Source organism: Cervus elaphus, chromosome 9 (genome assembly GCF_910594005.1).
Source record: "Cervus elaphus chromosome 9, mCerEla1.1, whole genome shotgun sequence".
Lineage (NCBI taxonomy): Eukaryota > Metazoa > Chordata > Mammalia > Artiodactyla > Cervidae > Cervus > Cervus elaphus.
In genome coordinates, this window is record NC_057823.1 from 34,632,259 (window position 1) to 34,650,018 (window position 17,760).

The 17,760-nt window shown below is 39.3% G+C and overlaps 1 protein-coding gene and 1 pseudogene across 2 annotated transcripts in view; both read right to left on the minus strand.

Moving 5' to 3' along the window:
• LOC122699862 (protein FAM170A-like) overlaps positions 1-17,760 on the minus strand; it is a 309,029-nt gene that overhangs the window by 42,109 nt on the left and 249,160 nt on the right. For both annotated transcript variants that reach the window (XM_043912283.1, XM_043912284.1), the window contains exons 3-4: positions 4,199-4,267; positions 3,088-3,225 (exon numbers count right to left, since the gene is read on the minus strand). In XM_043912283.1, the coding sequence (XP_043768218.1) occupies positions 3,088-3,097 (10 nt within the window). In that variant the 5' untranslated portion in view covers positions 3,098-3,225; positions 4,199-4,267. The remainder of the gene's footprint in view (positions 1-3,087; positions 3,226-4,198; positions 4,268-17,760) is intronic.
• The window catches only part of LOC122700741, a 53,802-nt pseudogene continuing 47,440 nt past the window's right edge, over positions 11,399-17,760 (minus strand).

Below are 17,760 nucleotides of genomic sequence, written 5' to 3' on the forward strand. Positions count from 1 at the left end.
CATACCTTAATGGTGACACATACCTTAATGTGTCATACCTAAAAGTGTTTCCCTCCCTTTTTTCTTCAATTTAAGTCTAAGTTTGGCAATAAGGATTTCATGATATGAGCCACAATCAGCTCCTGGTCTTGTTTTTGCTGTCTGTATAGAGCTTCTCCATCTGTGGCTGCAAAGAATATAATCAATCCGATTATGGTGTTGGCCATCTGGTGATGTCCATGTGGAGAGTCTTCTCTTGTGTTGTTTGAAGAGGGTGTTTCCTATGACCAGTACATTCTCTTGGAAAAACTCTGTTAGCCTTTGCCCTGCTTCATTCTCTACTCCAAGGCCAAATTGCCTGTTACTGCAGGTGTTTCTTGAGTTCCTACTTTTGCATTCCAGTCCCCTATAATGAAAAGGACATCTTTTTGGGGTGTTAGATCTAGAAGGTCTTTGTGGTCTTCATAGAACCATTCAACTTTGCTTCTTCAGCATTACTGGTCAGGGCTTAAGACTTGGATTATTGTGATATTGAATGGTTTGCCTTAAAAACAAACAGAGATCATTCTGTCATTTTTGAGATTGCATCCAAGTACTGTGTGTCTTGTTGACCATGATGGCTACTCTGTTTCTTCTAAGGGATTCCTGCCCACAGTATTAGATATAATGGTCATCTGAGTTAAATTCACCCTTTCCAGTCCATTTTAGTTCACTGATTCCTAAAATGTCGACATTTACTCTTTCCATCTCCTGTTTTACCACTTCCAGTTTGCCTTGATTCATGGACCTAACATTCCAGGTTCCTATGCAATATTGCTTGTCAGTTTAACTCTCAAGTATTCACCCACCAGAAATATGTCATAAATGCAAAATATACATAATATAATATTCATATCACCGTTTATAGTAGCCCCAGAATGAAAAGAACCCAAATGCTTCAATGGAAGATATACATCAAGCATGAAGAAACTAAAATTCCAGGCAACATGAAGTTCACAAATATAGACGTGAGTGAAACCAGGCACAAAGTATAAATTTTACACTTCTATTTACATGAATTAAAAAAAAAGATAATTAGTCTCGAATTTTAGAAGTCAGAGAAATTATCACTCTTTGTACCCACCAGGACAAAAATAGAGCACAGACACTTTGGTTGCATGTGTAATATTGTAAGAAAATGAATGATGAGGATAGCTAGTGCAGATGGGTCTGTGTATGGTGAATGTGTGTGAGCACTGGATGTGATGGATGTGATGTGGTCCTGAACTAGATGACCTCATCTCAAGACTAGATCTTGAGGATACCACTACGTTTTGCCTGTTTTATTCATTTTTATTTGGAGAATGATTGCTTTACAATGTTGTGCTGGGTTCTTCTGTACAACAATATAAATCAGCTATAAGTATACATATGTCCCCTCCCCCCAAACCTCCCTCCCACTCTCCACCACATTCCAGGCCTTTATGTTGTCACAGAGCACAGGTTTGGGCTCCCTGCGTTATACACCATCTTCTCACTAGTATCTGTTTTACACCGGTAATATATATGTTTCAGTGCTGCTCTTTCAATTCATCCCACCCTCTACTTCCCCCACTGTGCCCACAAATATATCCTCTGTTGACATCTCTATTGCTGCCCTGCAAACAGGTCCATTGGTACCGTTTTCTAGATACCATATATATACATTAATATACAATATTTGTTTTCCTCTTTGACTTACTTCACTCTGTATAACAGGCTCTAGGTTCATACACCTCACTAGAACCAACTCACACTCATTCCTTTTTATGGCTAAATAATACTAAATGCACACATATAACTATACATATACCACAACTACTTGAACCACTCATCTGTCAATGGACATCTAGGTTGTTTCCATGTCCTAGCTACTGTAGACAGTGATGCAATAAACACTGGAGGTACATGTGTCTTTTTGAATTGTGATTTTCTCAGGGTATACGCCCAGTAGTAAGATTGCTGGGTCATATGGTAGGTAGCTTTATTCTTAGTGCTTTAAGTTCTCCAGAGTGCCTGTATCAATTTACACTCCCACCAACTGTATAAGAGTGTTTCCTTTTCTCCACACCCTCTCCAGCATTTATTGTTAGATTTTTTTGATGTTGGCCATTCTGACCTGTGTGAGGTGATATCTCACTGTAATTTTGACTTGCATTTCTCTAATGAATGATGTTGAACATTTTTTCATGTGTTTATTGATCATTTGTATGTCTTCTTTGTCCACTTATTTGTCTGTTTTAAACTGTTACTGCTTTCACACCTTCCTCATGATGTAACATGCCCTTGGAAATATTAAATCCCTATTCATGGGTAAGAGCTATCACTCAAAGCTTTAGGGTAGGCTCCAATTTGTCTTTCTCCTCTCATTGAGCAATGATTACTTCTCATAGTAGTTACTTGTCTACTGTGAACCTCCATGGTAACCAGAATTATTTCAATTTCTTCCCCCCCCCCTTTTTTTTTTAAAGAGTCCAACTTGCTCTTCAAGCCAACCATTTGGTTTAATGGTGTTTTGCATGTGTTGCGTGGATTCTGTTTTCTTTCCTTACATTACACAGAGGAATGCCCCCATATTACATTTTCATAATCTGAGAAAACAATTTGTCTTTATTCCTGAGTAAATTCTGTATGACTTTATTCTCTCATCCCTGCATAACCAGATTTAATGTTTAAATACTTTTCCCCAGTTTTTCCCTCTACTTTGAGTCACACTTTCTTCTTCATTAACAAGAGAAAGTACTATTGGAAAATGTATAAGAACATCACTTATTTAACCCTCACTCTTAGGTAGAAGCCAAATAAAGGGAAAAACATTTTTGAAAAAAATTACACTAATCAACCACTACATATGTGACAGTAACTCAAGAGTGATATGATATAGGTAGCTCAAGTCCAAAGCAGCAGAGACAAAGACCTGATCATCTAAAGTTTCTCTTTACTCTCAGACCACCTGGAGTCCCAGAAAGACCAGCTCACATGCATCTTCCTCTCCCTCTTTCCCTTCCTCCCTCACCACAGATAGGAAACTTTTTCCTTTTTTCTTCAGAACTCAGTTCCCTATGCTCAGGAAATAGGCTTAACACATACCTCTTGACATTTTTGCAAGGCTAGAGGAGTATGTTCTTTCCACACCTCCTTTTTGGTTTCTATTTCATGGTTCAACTCTTTGGAGAGTGATTCAAATCAGGTAACTTTCTCCCTGAAATTCTGTAGCCAGACAGTCAGCTGATAATGACAAAGAATCAAATTAGTACATTCAAGAACAACTCATTTGAAAGTCTGTCTCCTCACCAAGTCACTGTCCTGACCAGTACTTCAGACCCATTATGATGTAAGTCATAAGTCACTAGGATCTCATCAGGATTCTATGACATCATTACACTCCAGGGCTCAGCTAGTATTCACAAGATGGCAAGACTGTGGCAGCCCATGACTAGGGTGATTCCTTTTATCCAACAAAGACTCTACCATTAACTTGACTTTTTATTTCTTGTACTTGACATCAAAGCTAGAGAACAGATAACACGGATTAAAGGAAGAAAATATTTTATGTGTCCAGGGTGATAACCACATTACTGAATTTTCCCAGAGCTGAGGATAAGGCAGTATCTGAGAGTACTAGGCTTAGAAGCTTGCCTGTCTCACACATATGTCTACTAACACATGTCACATTAGTGTACTACTGAACTTATGTACAAATATAAGTTATACATGAGGTATATGCTGCAATGTAGGTATATATGTGAGAATATCTCATAATTTCACACAATTCTAACATTAATGAATTTCCTCCACTATTGAGAATACTCTTGTGAATTTTTAAAAGTTGCTGTCTCATGCCACTCTCTTCTTTTTCACTTTCCCAGAGGTATGGAGAAAGAGGAAGCCCCTGTCTTCACACCCCACTGGCCTTCCCCATGAATCATGTCCTTGTGAAGCCTGAGGGTCCATGTTCTAGGCTCCTTGTTCCAGGCCTCAGTCCACGTCTCCTGGAAATAGCTGGGCTCTGTACAGGATTTGAACTCCACAATGAGCTCCATTCTACCTCCTATTCACCTCTGAACATGCCTCCTCTCCTAGAGACAATAAATGTTTACTTCCAAGTTCAGCAGTTACAACAGAATCAGCCCAGGATCAAGCCTCCCTTATGTATTCTTTGCCCCCAGTAAACCATACCCCTGAGAGTTCTCTCACTTACCACGGGCTCAGCCTTCTCATTACCACTGAATGGTAGGCACGTTTACCAGGAAATTCCTAGCCTTGTTAACTATCAGAAAAAGGAAAAACAAAAGTTAGGTACTGTTTTACATACATCAACTTGATTTAAAAAAACAAACAAACTATACAAATGATGTTAAAATCAAATTATACAAATCAAAATATACAAACTATACATTCATACAAATGAATGTATACAAACTATACAAACTTGGTGAAAAAGGAAACTTTATGATCTAAAATAAGGTATTGACCTGTGTACTTGTTTTGGAGAATAAACAGTCAACAACTTATAAAATCAAATAAGCTATAACCCATGATACTGTAATCTCATTCCACATAGGAATCTTTACAAGGACAAGAATCACAGGATTCAACTAGTAGGGAGTTGAAATTTTAGTTTAGTCTCCAATTTAAGAATGGATAAGCAAAACATGGTAGGTATATATTTTCTTACTTCTATCTTCAGAATTTCAAGAATAGAAATCAAACCCATTAAGATATATGCCTGTAGAGTGGGGCATCAAGGAGGAACTGTTGATCACAGACAAAAAGAAAGTATAATTCAGCAGAATAATTACAAGTAATCTTAAACAGGCTAGTGACTAAGGAGAATTATTAACTCAAGAGTCAGTCATTTTTAAAAAAGGAAAAATAGAAAAAATAATCTGTCCCCCAAGTAAAATAGGTCAGATTAGGTCTAGATTTAAGAGAAAGACTTGTTCTAAAGATTCCTTACTGTATTAGTTTCCTATTGCTGTTGTAGCAAACGATCACAACTCAGTGACTTAAAATACAAATTATCTTAAAAGTTTTGGAGGTCAGTAGTCCAAAATGAGTTTTATAGCTTAAAATCAGGATATTAGCAGGATTCATTTTATCTGGAGGCTTTAGGGGAGGATCTGTTCCCTTGCCACTTTCCAGGCTTCAGAGGCGGCCTGCATTCCTTCACTATTATCTTCTTCCTTCGACTTCAATACATATAATTCTACCTTCTGCGTCCACTGTTAACCTCTCTACTCTATTACTCTCCCACTCCCCTCTCATAAGGAAGGACTCTTGTGATTATATCAACCCCAAAAGGTAATCCATGATAATCTCATTTTAAAATCCTTAACTTAATCCCATCTGCAAAAGCTCTTTCCATATTTTGATACTTAAGATAACATATTCAGAGGTTCCAGAGATTAGGAGGTTAATTTTTCTTTCCAAAGCAGATGAGAAAGAGGGAGTTCTTTAGCTACCAAGAAACCAAGGGAGAAACAGACTGTTAGAGTAAATTCACCTATAGCAAAATATACTAAGGTACAAATATAATCTCAAATTAAACAAGAACAACAGGGAAAAAATTATACTCAGCAAATATGTAGATATATTGAGTAAAACAAAGCAGAATGAATAAAGAAACTTTGTTTGAAATTTAACACAGTCCAAGAAACCGAAGAACAACTACATGAGAATCTTTCATGCTATAGAATTTAAGCAACTAGATTCAGTAAAATAAGAACTCTTAAGACAAGCTGATGAGTCAATGACAAGAAATAAAAAAGAAGAATTAAGAGCAGGAGAAAATAAAATGTCTCTAAAGGGTCAAAACAGGATAAATAAACAAATCATAACCAGAAAATCCAGAATAAAGTTTCAAATTGAAAAACTGGCATAGTGATTTAAGTGTAAAGCAAGAGGTAAGTATATAATTAGAAGACAGCAGATAAAAAAAAAAAAAAAGACCAACTGATGTAACACAATAACGAGATGAACAAATGAACCAGAATTATTCAAGATAGGATACAGTAAAATATCCCTAGGATAAAGGAAAAACTGAAATTACAAATGAACAGGGTATTTATATATTTTCAGGAAAAAACATAATACAGGACAACTTACAGAAATGTATAACCTCGCTACATTTTTTTTAATCATAAAGAATAAAACAAAATTCTTCAAGTATTTTAATAGAAGAATCAAGTCACTTTCAAGTGGTAAATATTTTACCACTGGCTTTGTTGTTGTTTAGTAACTAAGTCATAACTGACTCTTTGCAACTCCATGGGCAGTAGCACTCCAGGTTCCTCTGTCCTCCATTGTCTCCCAGAGTTTGCTCAAATTCATGTCCATTGAGTTGGTGATGCTATCTCTAACCATCTCATCCTCTGCCATTCCCTTCTCCTTTTGCCTTTAATCTTTCCCAGCATCAGGGTCTTTTCCAATCACTTGGCTTTTTGCATCAGGTAGTCAAAGAGTACTGGAGCTTCAGTTTTAGCATCAGTCCTCCTGATGTTAAATATAGAGGGTTGATTTCTTTAGGATTGACTGGTTTGACCTCCTTGCAGTCCAAGGGACTCTCAAGTCTTCTCTAGCACCACCAGCACCAGGGCAAAGCTGGCTTTACTCTTCCACAAAGCAACATCTATACCTGACGATACTGGAGAAGTATCCACAGATATTGAAACAAAGAAGGTGTCACACTGCTTTTTGCAGTCAAGTTGTTTTTAAGTGCAAAAGCTACTGGCAGACACTGTCAAATGTGTCAAAAAATTTTCAGAGAATATGTGTTATATGAGAGATTCTTGAAAAAAAGTCTCAACTCTGTAACACAGTCAATTAAAAAATGAATGAAAATACTATGAAAACATTTAAAAAACGCAATACTTCATGCCAAAGAACAGTAGAATATTGGCAGCAAACATCTAGTGGTAGAGGTGAGAGTGGAATGGGGACTGACCCAATTATATTCCCAGTTATATTATACTATGCTCTATGAATCAGTTTGGATTTGAGAGCTTTCAAGCACTGGTCAAGTTCAACTGCTCTAGACTTTGTCACCTGTTCTGTCTTACCACCTGCTCCAGCACTATCTAAATTTTGATACCACCTCTGTATGATGACTCTTCTCTCTCTGCTTTGGTCAATTTGTTCCTCCTGTTTTGAAAATTAATACAACATCTGGGCTTGACTATTACTGCATTTAGTCATTTAGTACAGTGAATGGTTGATGGGTCAACTCAGAAGTTTTCTAGGTCAGGAAATTCAATGTATACATAACTGTATACCCAGTTTAGCATGGTAGCGAGTGCTTGAAATCCTCTTTCAAGTAAATATATATATAATTTCAGTTTTATTTTGTATTACTTATACAAAAACACTAAAGTTATGCTAAAAGTTAAAGAGGGCTTCCCTGGTAGCTCAGACAGAAAAGAATGTGCCTGCAATGCAGGAGACCTGGGTTCAATCCCTGGGTCAGGAAGATCCCCTGGAGAAGGGAATGGCAATCTAAGCCAATATTCTTGCCTGGAAAATTCCATGGACAGAGGAGCCTGGCAGGCTATAGTCCATGGGGTCGCAAAGAGCTGGACACAACTGAATAAGACTTTCTTTAAATAACGTAAACCTAAGGAAAATAACTTGAAAATTTTGGATAAATAGTTTGGCATTTCTTTCTCTGAGTACTTTTTCTTTTTAAAATATTTATGCTTAATAATAAGTTGTCACATCTTTGAAAGTTTCTGGTTTTTAAAGAAATGTAATAGTCCTGATAAACACTTTCATGTGCTTGTCCTGTTGTAAAATACAAGGTGGAATTTATGTGATAACTAATTAGATTATAATTATGTATAACACTAATCGGCCAAAAACACAACCAGAATGTGTTTCTGTACTTTCCTGTTATGAAAGTACCAAAATATATTCAACAACATTACTGATCTATTTAATTTGGTACACTATCCAATTACAGTGAAATGCATATGAATATAATTATATAACTTATGACTGCCTAATGAGGTGCCCTGTCCTGAAGACATTCTCACAGGTAGGTCAAGGTATTTATTTATCTTTCACATATGCCCTGTAACATTTAAAGGTAACTCAGGTCATGGCATAAATTCTATATGGACAGCTACAATTACATATTGAATTGATCTAAGTCAATGATAAATTGCTTCCTATTAAATTTTTAATAGGAAAAGAAGTCCTCTTTAATATGGAAACCAAAATGCAACCCCTGTAAAGGCTATATTTATGAATTACCTTGTTAATTGCTATATTTCTAGTATTAGCAGCAATAGACATTTTATTGTAACAATAGCAATATATTACACAAAGATATGTATTAATCCATAAATGAGTAAAGATGAATGAATTCATAGTCAAAAGTGTGCTTAGCTTTTCTCTGGCTTTAATTAGTTAACTTACATTAAGTGAAGAAACAATGTATCTCATAACATCTTTCTAACAACAGTTTTGAAATTCACTTAGACACATCATTTCTTCTTATAAATGAGTGCTACTGGTCATGATTTATAAAGAGGAAACATTAAGAAAGCCTCAGACAGTTAAGCAATCTTCTTGGTCATATGACTAGTAACTGTGAAATTTCTATACTTAGTTAACATAAAGTGAAATGAAATTTGTCTTTCTTTGACCTAGGAGAAACTGTATTCTGTTTTGGATGCTGCCCTTAATAATACAGTGTTACTTAGAATCATTCCTTATTAGGTTAATATAGCAGCAGAAATTTTGACTCAATAAATCAGCTCTAAGATTTTTAATAATCCTTAACTTTTTATCACTCCCAAACAGCAGATTTTGTAGAGGTCAAAAACATTGACTAAAATAGCACCTGCTTGATGCCAGCTCTCAAGAGGAAGCTTAAATAACAAACTTCACACTCTACTGTAACATCCAATCTTTATCAAGTCTCTCTACTGAAGCAAAGCTGTCTGCAGAGAGGTGTGAGGCTGAGTACAAGAAAAACAGAAAGTGCCAAGAAGGCTATGCGTTTCTTCACTGAAGACTCAATTGTTCTAGTTGGTTTTTGCCTAGGACAACTGGTGGAAGGTAGAACAGAGACAGAGGACTGGGTCAGCAAGGAACATATTAGGGCTAATATCTACAACCCTCCTTTCAATCTTCTTTTTATAATTCTGCCACATTTCTATATTGAATGGGTAGCTTGAAAGGAAAAAGACAAGTGAGGTTAGTTCCTGCAATGACATGACCTGAGTCATGTTTTATGAATGTAAAACAGAGTAAAGAGCATGGGCTTTGGAGAAAGCTCTTAGTTGAAACTCCAAATCTGTCATTTAGTATCTATTAGAGACTGGGTAAGAACGCTGAATTTCCTAACTCCAACTTTTTCATCATAGAATGATGGCAATCTATAGAGTTGAAGATTATGTGATAAAAATCTTAATATACAACCTGGATGATTGTTAGCACTTGAAAACTATGTTTAGACCATCAAGAAGGCTGAGCATCAAAGAATTGATGTTTTTGAACTGTGGTGTTGGAGAAGACTCTCTAGAGACCCTTGGACAGCAAGGAGATCCAACCAGTCAATCCTAAAGGGAATCAGTCCTGAATATTCATTGGAAGGATTGATGCTGAAGCTGTAATACTTTGGTCACCTGATGTGAAGAGTCGATTCATTGGAAAAGGCCCTGATGCTGGGAAAGATTGAAGGCAAGAGGAGAAGGGGAAGACAGAGGATGAGATGTTTGGATGGTACCACCGACCAATGGACATGAATTTCGGCAAGCTCTGGGAGATGGTGAAGGACAGAGATGCTTGGCGTGCTGCAGTCCATGGGGTCACAAAGAATTGGACATGACCGACTGACTGAACAACAGAGGACATTAAAAGTAGCTAATTTACTTTCAGCACTTACTCTGTTTAAATATTTTCACATCCTGCTTAATTTTAAAGATGGAAGTAATTTTAGTCAATTTCCTTTCTTTGTTCTCCTATATTAATCCAAAATTACAATTCTCATTTGCCTTTTACAATTTTATGAAAGAACTGCATTCCTAAAATTCTCTTGAAAATTGGCATTGTGCTACTTTGATGAGTAAGTTTCTGTTTTCATTTAAATGCACTTTGAAATAGATGCTCTGAGAAATTAGATGCAAAATGTTTTATCTGTTATCTGGCAATGGCTGTGTTTTACTATCTTTGGTGCTAAAAACATCTCTTTCTATGGTGATAAAAATATATTTAGCATTTAATTGTCTCAAATCACCTGCAGTTAAGTCTCTTTATGAGAGTTTGCAAAACAGGAAAAAGTAATGCTGTACAAGTTTTTAATAAACTAAATCAGGACAGGAGTAGTTACTAACCAACAGATGATTTCCAAATATGCATCTTTTAAAAGAGGAATCATTACTAAAGGGCTGGTGTTAAAACTAAAGATTTCTTAGGAATCTATTTTATTTTTATTTTACTTTATTTTTAAACTGTAATAAAACAATTTTACTTGTGTAATTTTTATCTGTATACCCATAATGAGTTACTACCTTAGTTTTGCTAAGAATAACTTTTAACAAAGGTGCTACTACTTTTTTCTTCCAATTCTATCAAGATGTGATTGATATAGAGAACTGTATAAATTTAATGTATGCAGCATAATGATTTGACTTACATACATCATGAAATGATTAGCACAATAAGTTTGGTGAACATATATTATCACTTATAGACACAAAATTGTAAGAAAATAGAAAAAAGTTTTTTTTTTTCTTGTGATGAGAACTCTCAGGATTTACTCTTTTAACAATTTTCAAAAATAACTTAAAGCAGTGTTAATTATATTTATCATGTTGTACATTACAACCCTGGTATTATCTTATAAATGGAAGTTTGTATATTTTTGTTGTCTTCACCTAATTCCCCCTTTCCTTAATCCTCATTTCTGGTAACTTCAAAGCTAATCTGTTTTTCCATGAGTGTTTTGTTTGTTTCTTTTCTTTTTTTTGATTTAGTAGGATTTTCTATTAACATATATTTAATAAAAAATAATATCTACTCTGGCTCTCTTCTCCATTGCAAGGGGAAGAGTGGTGAGGAGGGGCTGGCACTGCCCACCCTAGGCATCTGGACAAGCCCTGCCTCCAGGGCTCCCCTCTACCCCCCACTTTCCAACAGGCTCTGACCTCCAGAGAGATGGATCAAAGTTACAAGTGCTTTAGGCCCTCCCTTGAGCTCCCCCAGCCCCTCCAACTTGTGCAGAATACAGGGGCCACCTGGGGAAAAAACCCTTGCCTTTTCTTATTCTTGGGATCCTTCATTCAAGTCAGAAAGAGGATCTGGGGGCAGAGAGTGGCATCTCTACTGGCTGGGTGAAGGGAGGGAAGGGACAGTGATAGGGGACAGGGCCGAGAAGAGGGATGGCGATGAGGTGGCCTCACTCCAGCCAGTCACTGTGGAACAAGTCCTCCACAGCCGGGTCAGGCAGCAGGGCACAGGGGTCGCTCAGCACGCTGAGCCCCTCCAGGCCCAGTGGCTCCATGCATAGCTCCTCCTCCAGCCCCAGTCCCAGCCCAGCTGCTGGCACCTCGAAGCTCAGCACTCATTCCAGGAACGCTGCAATCTCCTTGGAGTTCCTGGGGAGGTGTCTCCTGTGAGGATGATGTTAGGCCCTGAGCCATAGTGGGAACAGTGGATTATGTTCTGGTGGTTGAGGGCATGAGGGTCCTGGGGGCCACTCACTGGCCTCTCACCCCCTAAGGATCCAGGCCCTTCGGAAAAGCCAGAGGGATCCTGCACCAGCTGGTCGATGGGTTCCCCATGCTGAACTGCTCCAGGTTCCCCAGGCCGAAGTCACTCATCGACCGGTGGTAAGACGGTTGCCCATGCTCACTGGGGCTGGGTGGATACAGTGTCCCACACTGCAGCTGCCTGCCCAGGGGCTGGCACCCTGAGGGCCACACTGACAGGCCTGAGAGGGCAGCCCTGGCCGCTGCAGAGGCTTTGGGGTGAGTGGCTGGGTGGGCAGAACCAAACTGGGGGAGGGGGCTGTAATGGATATGGAGGCAGCCGCTGGTTGGTGGGCAGCTTACTGGTATCCAGGGGGACGCCCTGAGTGATGGAAGACAAGGTGGGTGACATTGTTGGTGAAAACTGTTTGGGCAGTTGCTGTTGGGACCTTCTGGCATTGGCTGGGCCTGCAAACTATGGGGACTGAGTGGCACATGGTCGTGGCGGAGGAAGGCCCCGGGGGCAGAAGCTGAGTAAGGCGGGGGTGGCGGTGGGAGGCTGGTGGGGAGGGCGGAACCAGAGATGAAGCAGAGAGGAGGTGGAGCGGGCCCGGGAACTGAGTGAGGGGTGACCCAGGGAGGTGGCAGGCAGTGCATGGTGGGCCAAGGAGGAGGAGGGCAGTCGTGAGGGGTGACTGTGGGAGCCCTGGAGCTGGGGCTGAGGACCGCTCAGGGAAGCCTGGAGGTTGGGATTGTTTAGGGAGGACTGCAAGGATGGGTGGCTGAGAGGTGAATGAAGTCCTGGCACATCATAGCCCGGGCCCAGGCCCAGGCCCCCACTGATGCCCAGATGGGTCATGGTGTGGGTCACGCTGGAGGGACTGTTGCCCCGCCTCAGGTGGAGACAGGCTGTCTCCTCTGCATCCAGGCAGTGGGCAGTGGTGGGGGAAAGCGCAGGGTGGTAAGGTGAGGTAGGGAGCCTCCCGTGTTCATGGCAGGTAGGAGGACAGGCACAGTAGCAGGCTTGTCAGGAGACAGGAAGATGCTAATTCCAGGGACTTCACAGGATCGAGGTTGGGAGGAGGATGAGGACAGCTTCTTAGCATCCCATGGTTTCAGCAAGTGCTTACTATCAAGCAAGTTCTCCTCAATAGAAGGGACTTTGGAGTCCATCTTGCCATCAAGAAAACGTCCACCGTGGATGGGCAGGACCCTGGTGAGTACAGGGCCTGGATAAGTGTCCCGAGGGATGGGGTTCATCATGCTTGTGTGAAGGACAGAGTCAGAGCTTGTTCTGTTAAGTGCAGATGGAAGTCGAAACAACTGCCCCTTCGCTGCAGGGAAATTGGCCCAGGGCATTGTCCTCCACTAGCTGGACTCCGGGTGAGGAGATAAAAAGGCAGGACCACAGGGAGAGCTGCCAATGTGGCGGAGGTAGCGGTGAAGTGGGGACACCATTCTTCGGGGATCTCGCTGCACCTGTTCCACCAGCCCGTGGTTCCCAGTGCTCTGAGATGAATCCAGAGGGGAGTGGAGGAACTCTATAGCTCGGCCAGGCCACGGCCAATCTAGTGCACGCTGGGCAGAGAGCCACCATAATGGGAGCTCCTTGTGTATGCCAGCCGCAGTTTTTGGGCCTGTAGCTGAGTGAAGCCGATGTTCATTATCACCTCCTCGAAGGCCGCTGTCTCCTCAGCCTCACACTGCTTCTGCAGCGTGATCTTCTCACTAAACTTAAGCGGATTGGAAGGTGAAGCCATGGTCGAACTGGCCCATTCGCTCCAGACGTCCACTTTCTCCCCCATCCCTCCTCGCCACCCTCCCAATACAAGCCTCCACCTCCGCCATGGGCCCCAGCCCGGCTCTTCCAGCCATGACCGCCGCCACCTCTGAATTTTTTCTTTCTTTCTTCTGAAGTGTAATTTACCTACAACACTAAGTTATTTCCTGGTTATCGCATATTAATCTGATATTTCTAATTATACAAAATGATCACCATGATAAGTCTAGTTATAATTTCTCAACATACAAAGAAATTGTATTTACTATATTCCCCATATTGTACATTTCATACCTATGACTATTAACTGAAATTTCATACTTCTTAATCTGCCTATTTCTCTCCCCACCACTCCTCCTCTCTGGCAACCACCTATTTGTTCTCTGTATCTATGACTCTTGTTTCTGTTTAGTTATGTTTGTTCATTTATTTTGTGCTTTAGATGCCACATACAAGTAAAATCATGCACTATGTGGCTTTGTCTGACATTTCACTTAGCATAATATTCTGTCAGTCCATCCATATTGTTGCAAATGGCAAGATTTCATTCTTTTTTAGGGCTGAGTGGTATGCTACTATGTATGTATATATATAGTATTTTATATACATATATCTTCTTTATACATTCATCTGCATTTGGGGTGCTTCCATATTTTGATTATTATAAATAATGTTGCTATGAACACTGAGGTATGCATGTTTTGAATTAGTTTTTTTTTTTTAATTCAGATACATACACAGAAGTGGAATTGGTGAATCACATGATAGTTTATCTTCTTTGTTTTATTGAGTAAACTAAGCAGAGACATTACTTTGCCAACAAAGGTCCGTCTGGTCAAGGTTACGGTTTTTCCAGTGGTCATGTATGGATGTGAGAGTTGGACTGTGAAGAAAGCTGAGTGCTGAAGAATTGATGCTTTTGAACTGTGGTGTTGGAAAAGACTCTTGAGAGTCCCTTGGACTGCAAGGAGATCCACCCAGTCCATCCTAAATGAGATCAGTCCTGAATTTTCATTGGAATGACTGATGCTGAAGCTGAAACGCCAATACTTTGGCCACCTCATGTGAAGAGTTGACTCATTGGAAAAGACCCTGATGCGGGAAGGGCAGGGGGCAGGAGGAGAAGGGGACAACAGAGGATGAGATGACTGGATAGCATCACTGACTCGATGGACATGAGTTTGAGTAAACTCAGGGAGTTGGTGATGGACAGGGAGGCCTGGCGTGCTGCAATTCATGGGGTCACAAAGAGTTGGACACAACTGAATGACTGAACTGATATGGTCTGCTGTAGTGATTGCACCAATTTATATTACCATCCATAGCATACAAGTGTTCCTTTTTTTGTCATATCCTCTCCAACATTTGTTATTTTTGGTTTTTGATGATAGTCATTCTGAGAACGAGGAGAAGATAATTCATTTTGCTTTTGATTTGCATTTCTCTGATGATTACTGATATCAAACATCTTTCCATGTGCCTGTTGGTCACCTCTATGTCTTCTTTGGGAACATGTCTATTCTTATATTCTGTCATTTTTTAACTGGGTCATGTGTTTGCATGTTTGACTTGTATGAGCTGCTTAAATATGACACATTAACTCCTTATTGGTCATGTCATTTACAATTAATTTTTATTCAGTAGACTGCCTTTTCATTTTGTTGATGGTTTATTTTGCTATGCAAAAGCTTTTAAGTTAAATTAGGTCACATTTGTTTATTTTCACTTTTGTTTCTTATGCCATAGGAGACAGATTCAAACAAAGAAGGCTATGATTTATGTCCAAGAGTTTTCTGCCTATGTTCTCTGCTGGGAGTTTTATGGTGTCTGGTCTTAATTTAGAACTTTAACTCTTGTCAGTTTATTTTTGTGTATAGTATGAGAAAATGTTCTAATGTCATTCTTTTACATGTAGCTTTCCAGTTTTCTGAGCAAAGTTTTTGAAAAAAAAAAAAAAAGTCTTTTCTTCATTGTGGATTCTTGCCTTTTTTATTGTAGATTAATTAACCATAAGTACATAGGTTTATTTCTGGTCTCTGCATTCTGTTCCACTGATAAATGTCTGATTTTGTACCAGTACCACACTCTTTTTATTACTATAGCTTTGTAGTACAGTCTGAAGTCAGGAAGCCTGATTCTTCCACTGATGTTCTTTCTCAAGAATTTTTTGGTCTGTGGGATATTTTTTGTTTCCACATAAGTTTTAAAATTATTTGTTTTAGTTCTCTGAAAAATATCATTGGTATTTTGATTAGGACTGCACTGAATCTCTAGATTACCTTGCGTAGTATTCTCATTTTAACAATATTAGTTATTCTAATCATGAGCACAGTATATTGTTTCATATGTATGTGTTATCTTCAAGTACTTTCATCATTGTCTTATAATTTTCCAAGTACAAATTGTTTATCTCTTTAATTAAACTTATTCCAAGGAATTTTAATTCTTTTGATATAATTATATATGTTATTTTTTCTTAATTTCTCTTTCTGATATTTTGCTGTTAATATATATTCAACAAATATATGACAGATTTCTATATATTAATTTTGCATCCTGTAATTTTACTGAAGTCATTGATGAGTTCTTATAGATTTGTAGGGGTTAAGAGGAATTTTTATAGTATCATATCACCTGCAAAGTGACACTTATATTTCTCCTTTCCATTTTGGATTATTTCTTTTTCTTGTCTGACCACTGTGACTCAATTCAGTGAGAGTTGGACTGTGAAGAAAGCTGAGCGCCAAAGAATTGGTGCTTTTGAACTGTGGTGTTGGAGAAGACTCTTGAGAGTACCTTGGACTGCAAGGAGATCCAACCAGTCCATTCTAAAGGAGATCAGTCCTGGGTGTTCATTGGAAGGACTGATGTTGAAGCTGAAACTCCAATACTTTGGCCACCTGATGTAAAGAGCTGACTCATTGGAAAAGCCCCTGATGCTGGGAAAGATTGAAGGCAGGAAGAGAAGGGGACGACAGAGGGTGAGATGATTGGATGGCATCACCGACTCAATGGACATGAGTTTGAGTGGACTCCAGGAGTTGGTGGTGGACAGGGAGGCCTGGTGTGCTGAGGTTCATGGGATTGCAAAGAGTTGGACACGACTGAGAGACTGAACTGAACTGAACGGAACTGACTTGGTTCTGTCAGAGCATTTTAATTTTCTTCATATAGATTTTTTGTCTTCACTGAGTTGATTCAAAGGCATTTCCTTTCACATCATTGTCTTAAACAGGGCATACTTTTCAATAAACTGACTGTGCATGTGTGCTCCGCCTATCAGTCGTATCCAACTTTTTGCAACTTTTAATTTTATGTAACCATGGGGATCATATGGGGCTTATCATTGGATACAACATGGTGAATTTTACTGCCACACTTCTAAGACTGAAAAATACTTGTTTTCTGGTAATAATCCCACCTGGTCATAATGTATTGATTTTTTTTTTTCTTGATCTTTGAAATGATAAGAGTGCCTTGACCTTTCTTCTTAGTGCATGTATTTTTGTTTACCTGTATGCATTCTATAATTTGGCTCATTGATTCTTGTCCTTTTATCTACTTTTTTTTACTTGACATTTTCAGCCAATACTATTATTGCCAATATTTCTTCTAGTCCTATAAATTTACTTTAAAATTGCTTATTTTATTACCTTTTGGTTATAGTGGTTGCTATGCTACAAAACCTTTTTTATTTCTTTTTTTCTTAATGTACTTTTTCCTGGAGACACTGACTGGTTGGCCTACTAATTTGAAAATGAATTTGTTTCCAAAGGAAGACAGCCCTCCTAAAAAAGAGAGCTTTCCATGAGGTGGTCACTATCCCTCATTCTGCTGTACACACCATAGTTGGGGGTCCCAGAGTAATCCTGATGTTGCCCCACTATTCCTAGTCAGCACTAGGCTGGAGGATGTTATTTTCTGCATTAGAAAGAAAGCCCTGTGGCACCAATCCACAAAACTCAATGATCAGAAGACAGTTCAGTTCAGTTCAGTCTCTCAGCCATGTTAGACTCTTTGTGACCCCATAGACTGCAACACACCAGGCCTCCATATCCATCACCAATTCCTGGATTCTACTCAAACACATGTCCACTGAGTTGGTAATGCCATCCAACCCTCTCATCCTCTGTCTCCCCTTTCTCCTCTTGCCTTCAATCTTTCCCAACATCAGGGTTTTTTCCAATGAGTCAGTTTTCACGTCAGGTGGCCAAAGTATTAGAGTTTCAGCTTCAACATCAGTCCTTCCAATGAATATTCAGAACCGATTTCCCCTAGGATGGTCTGGTT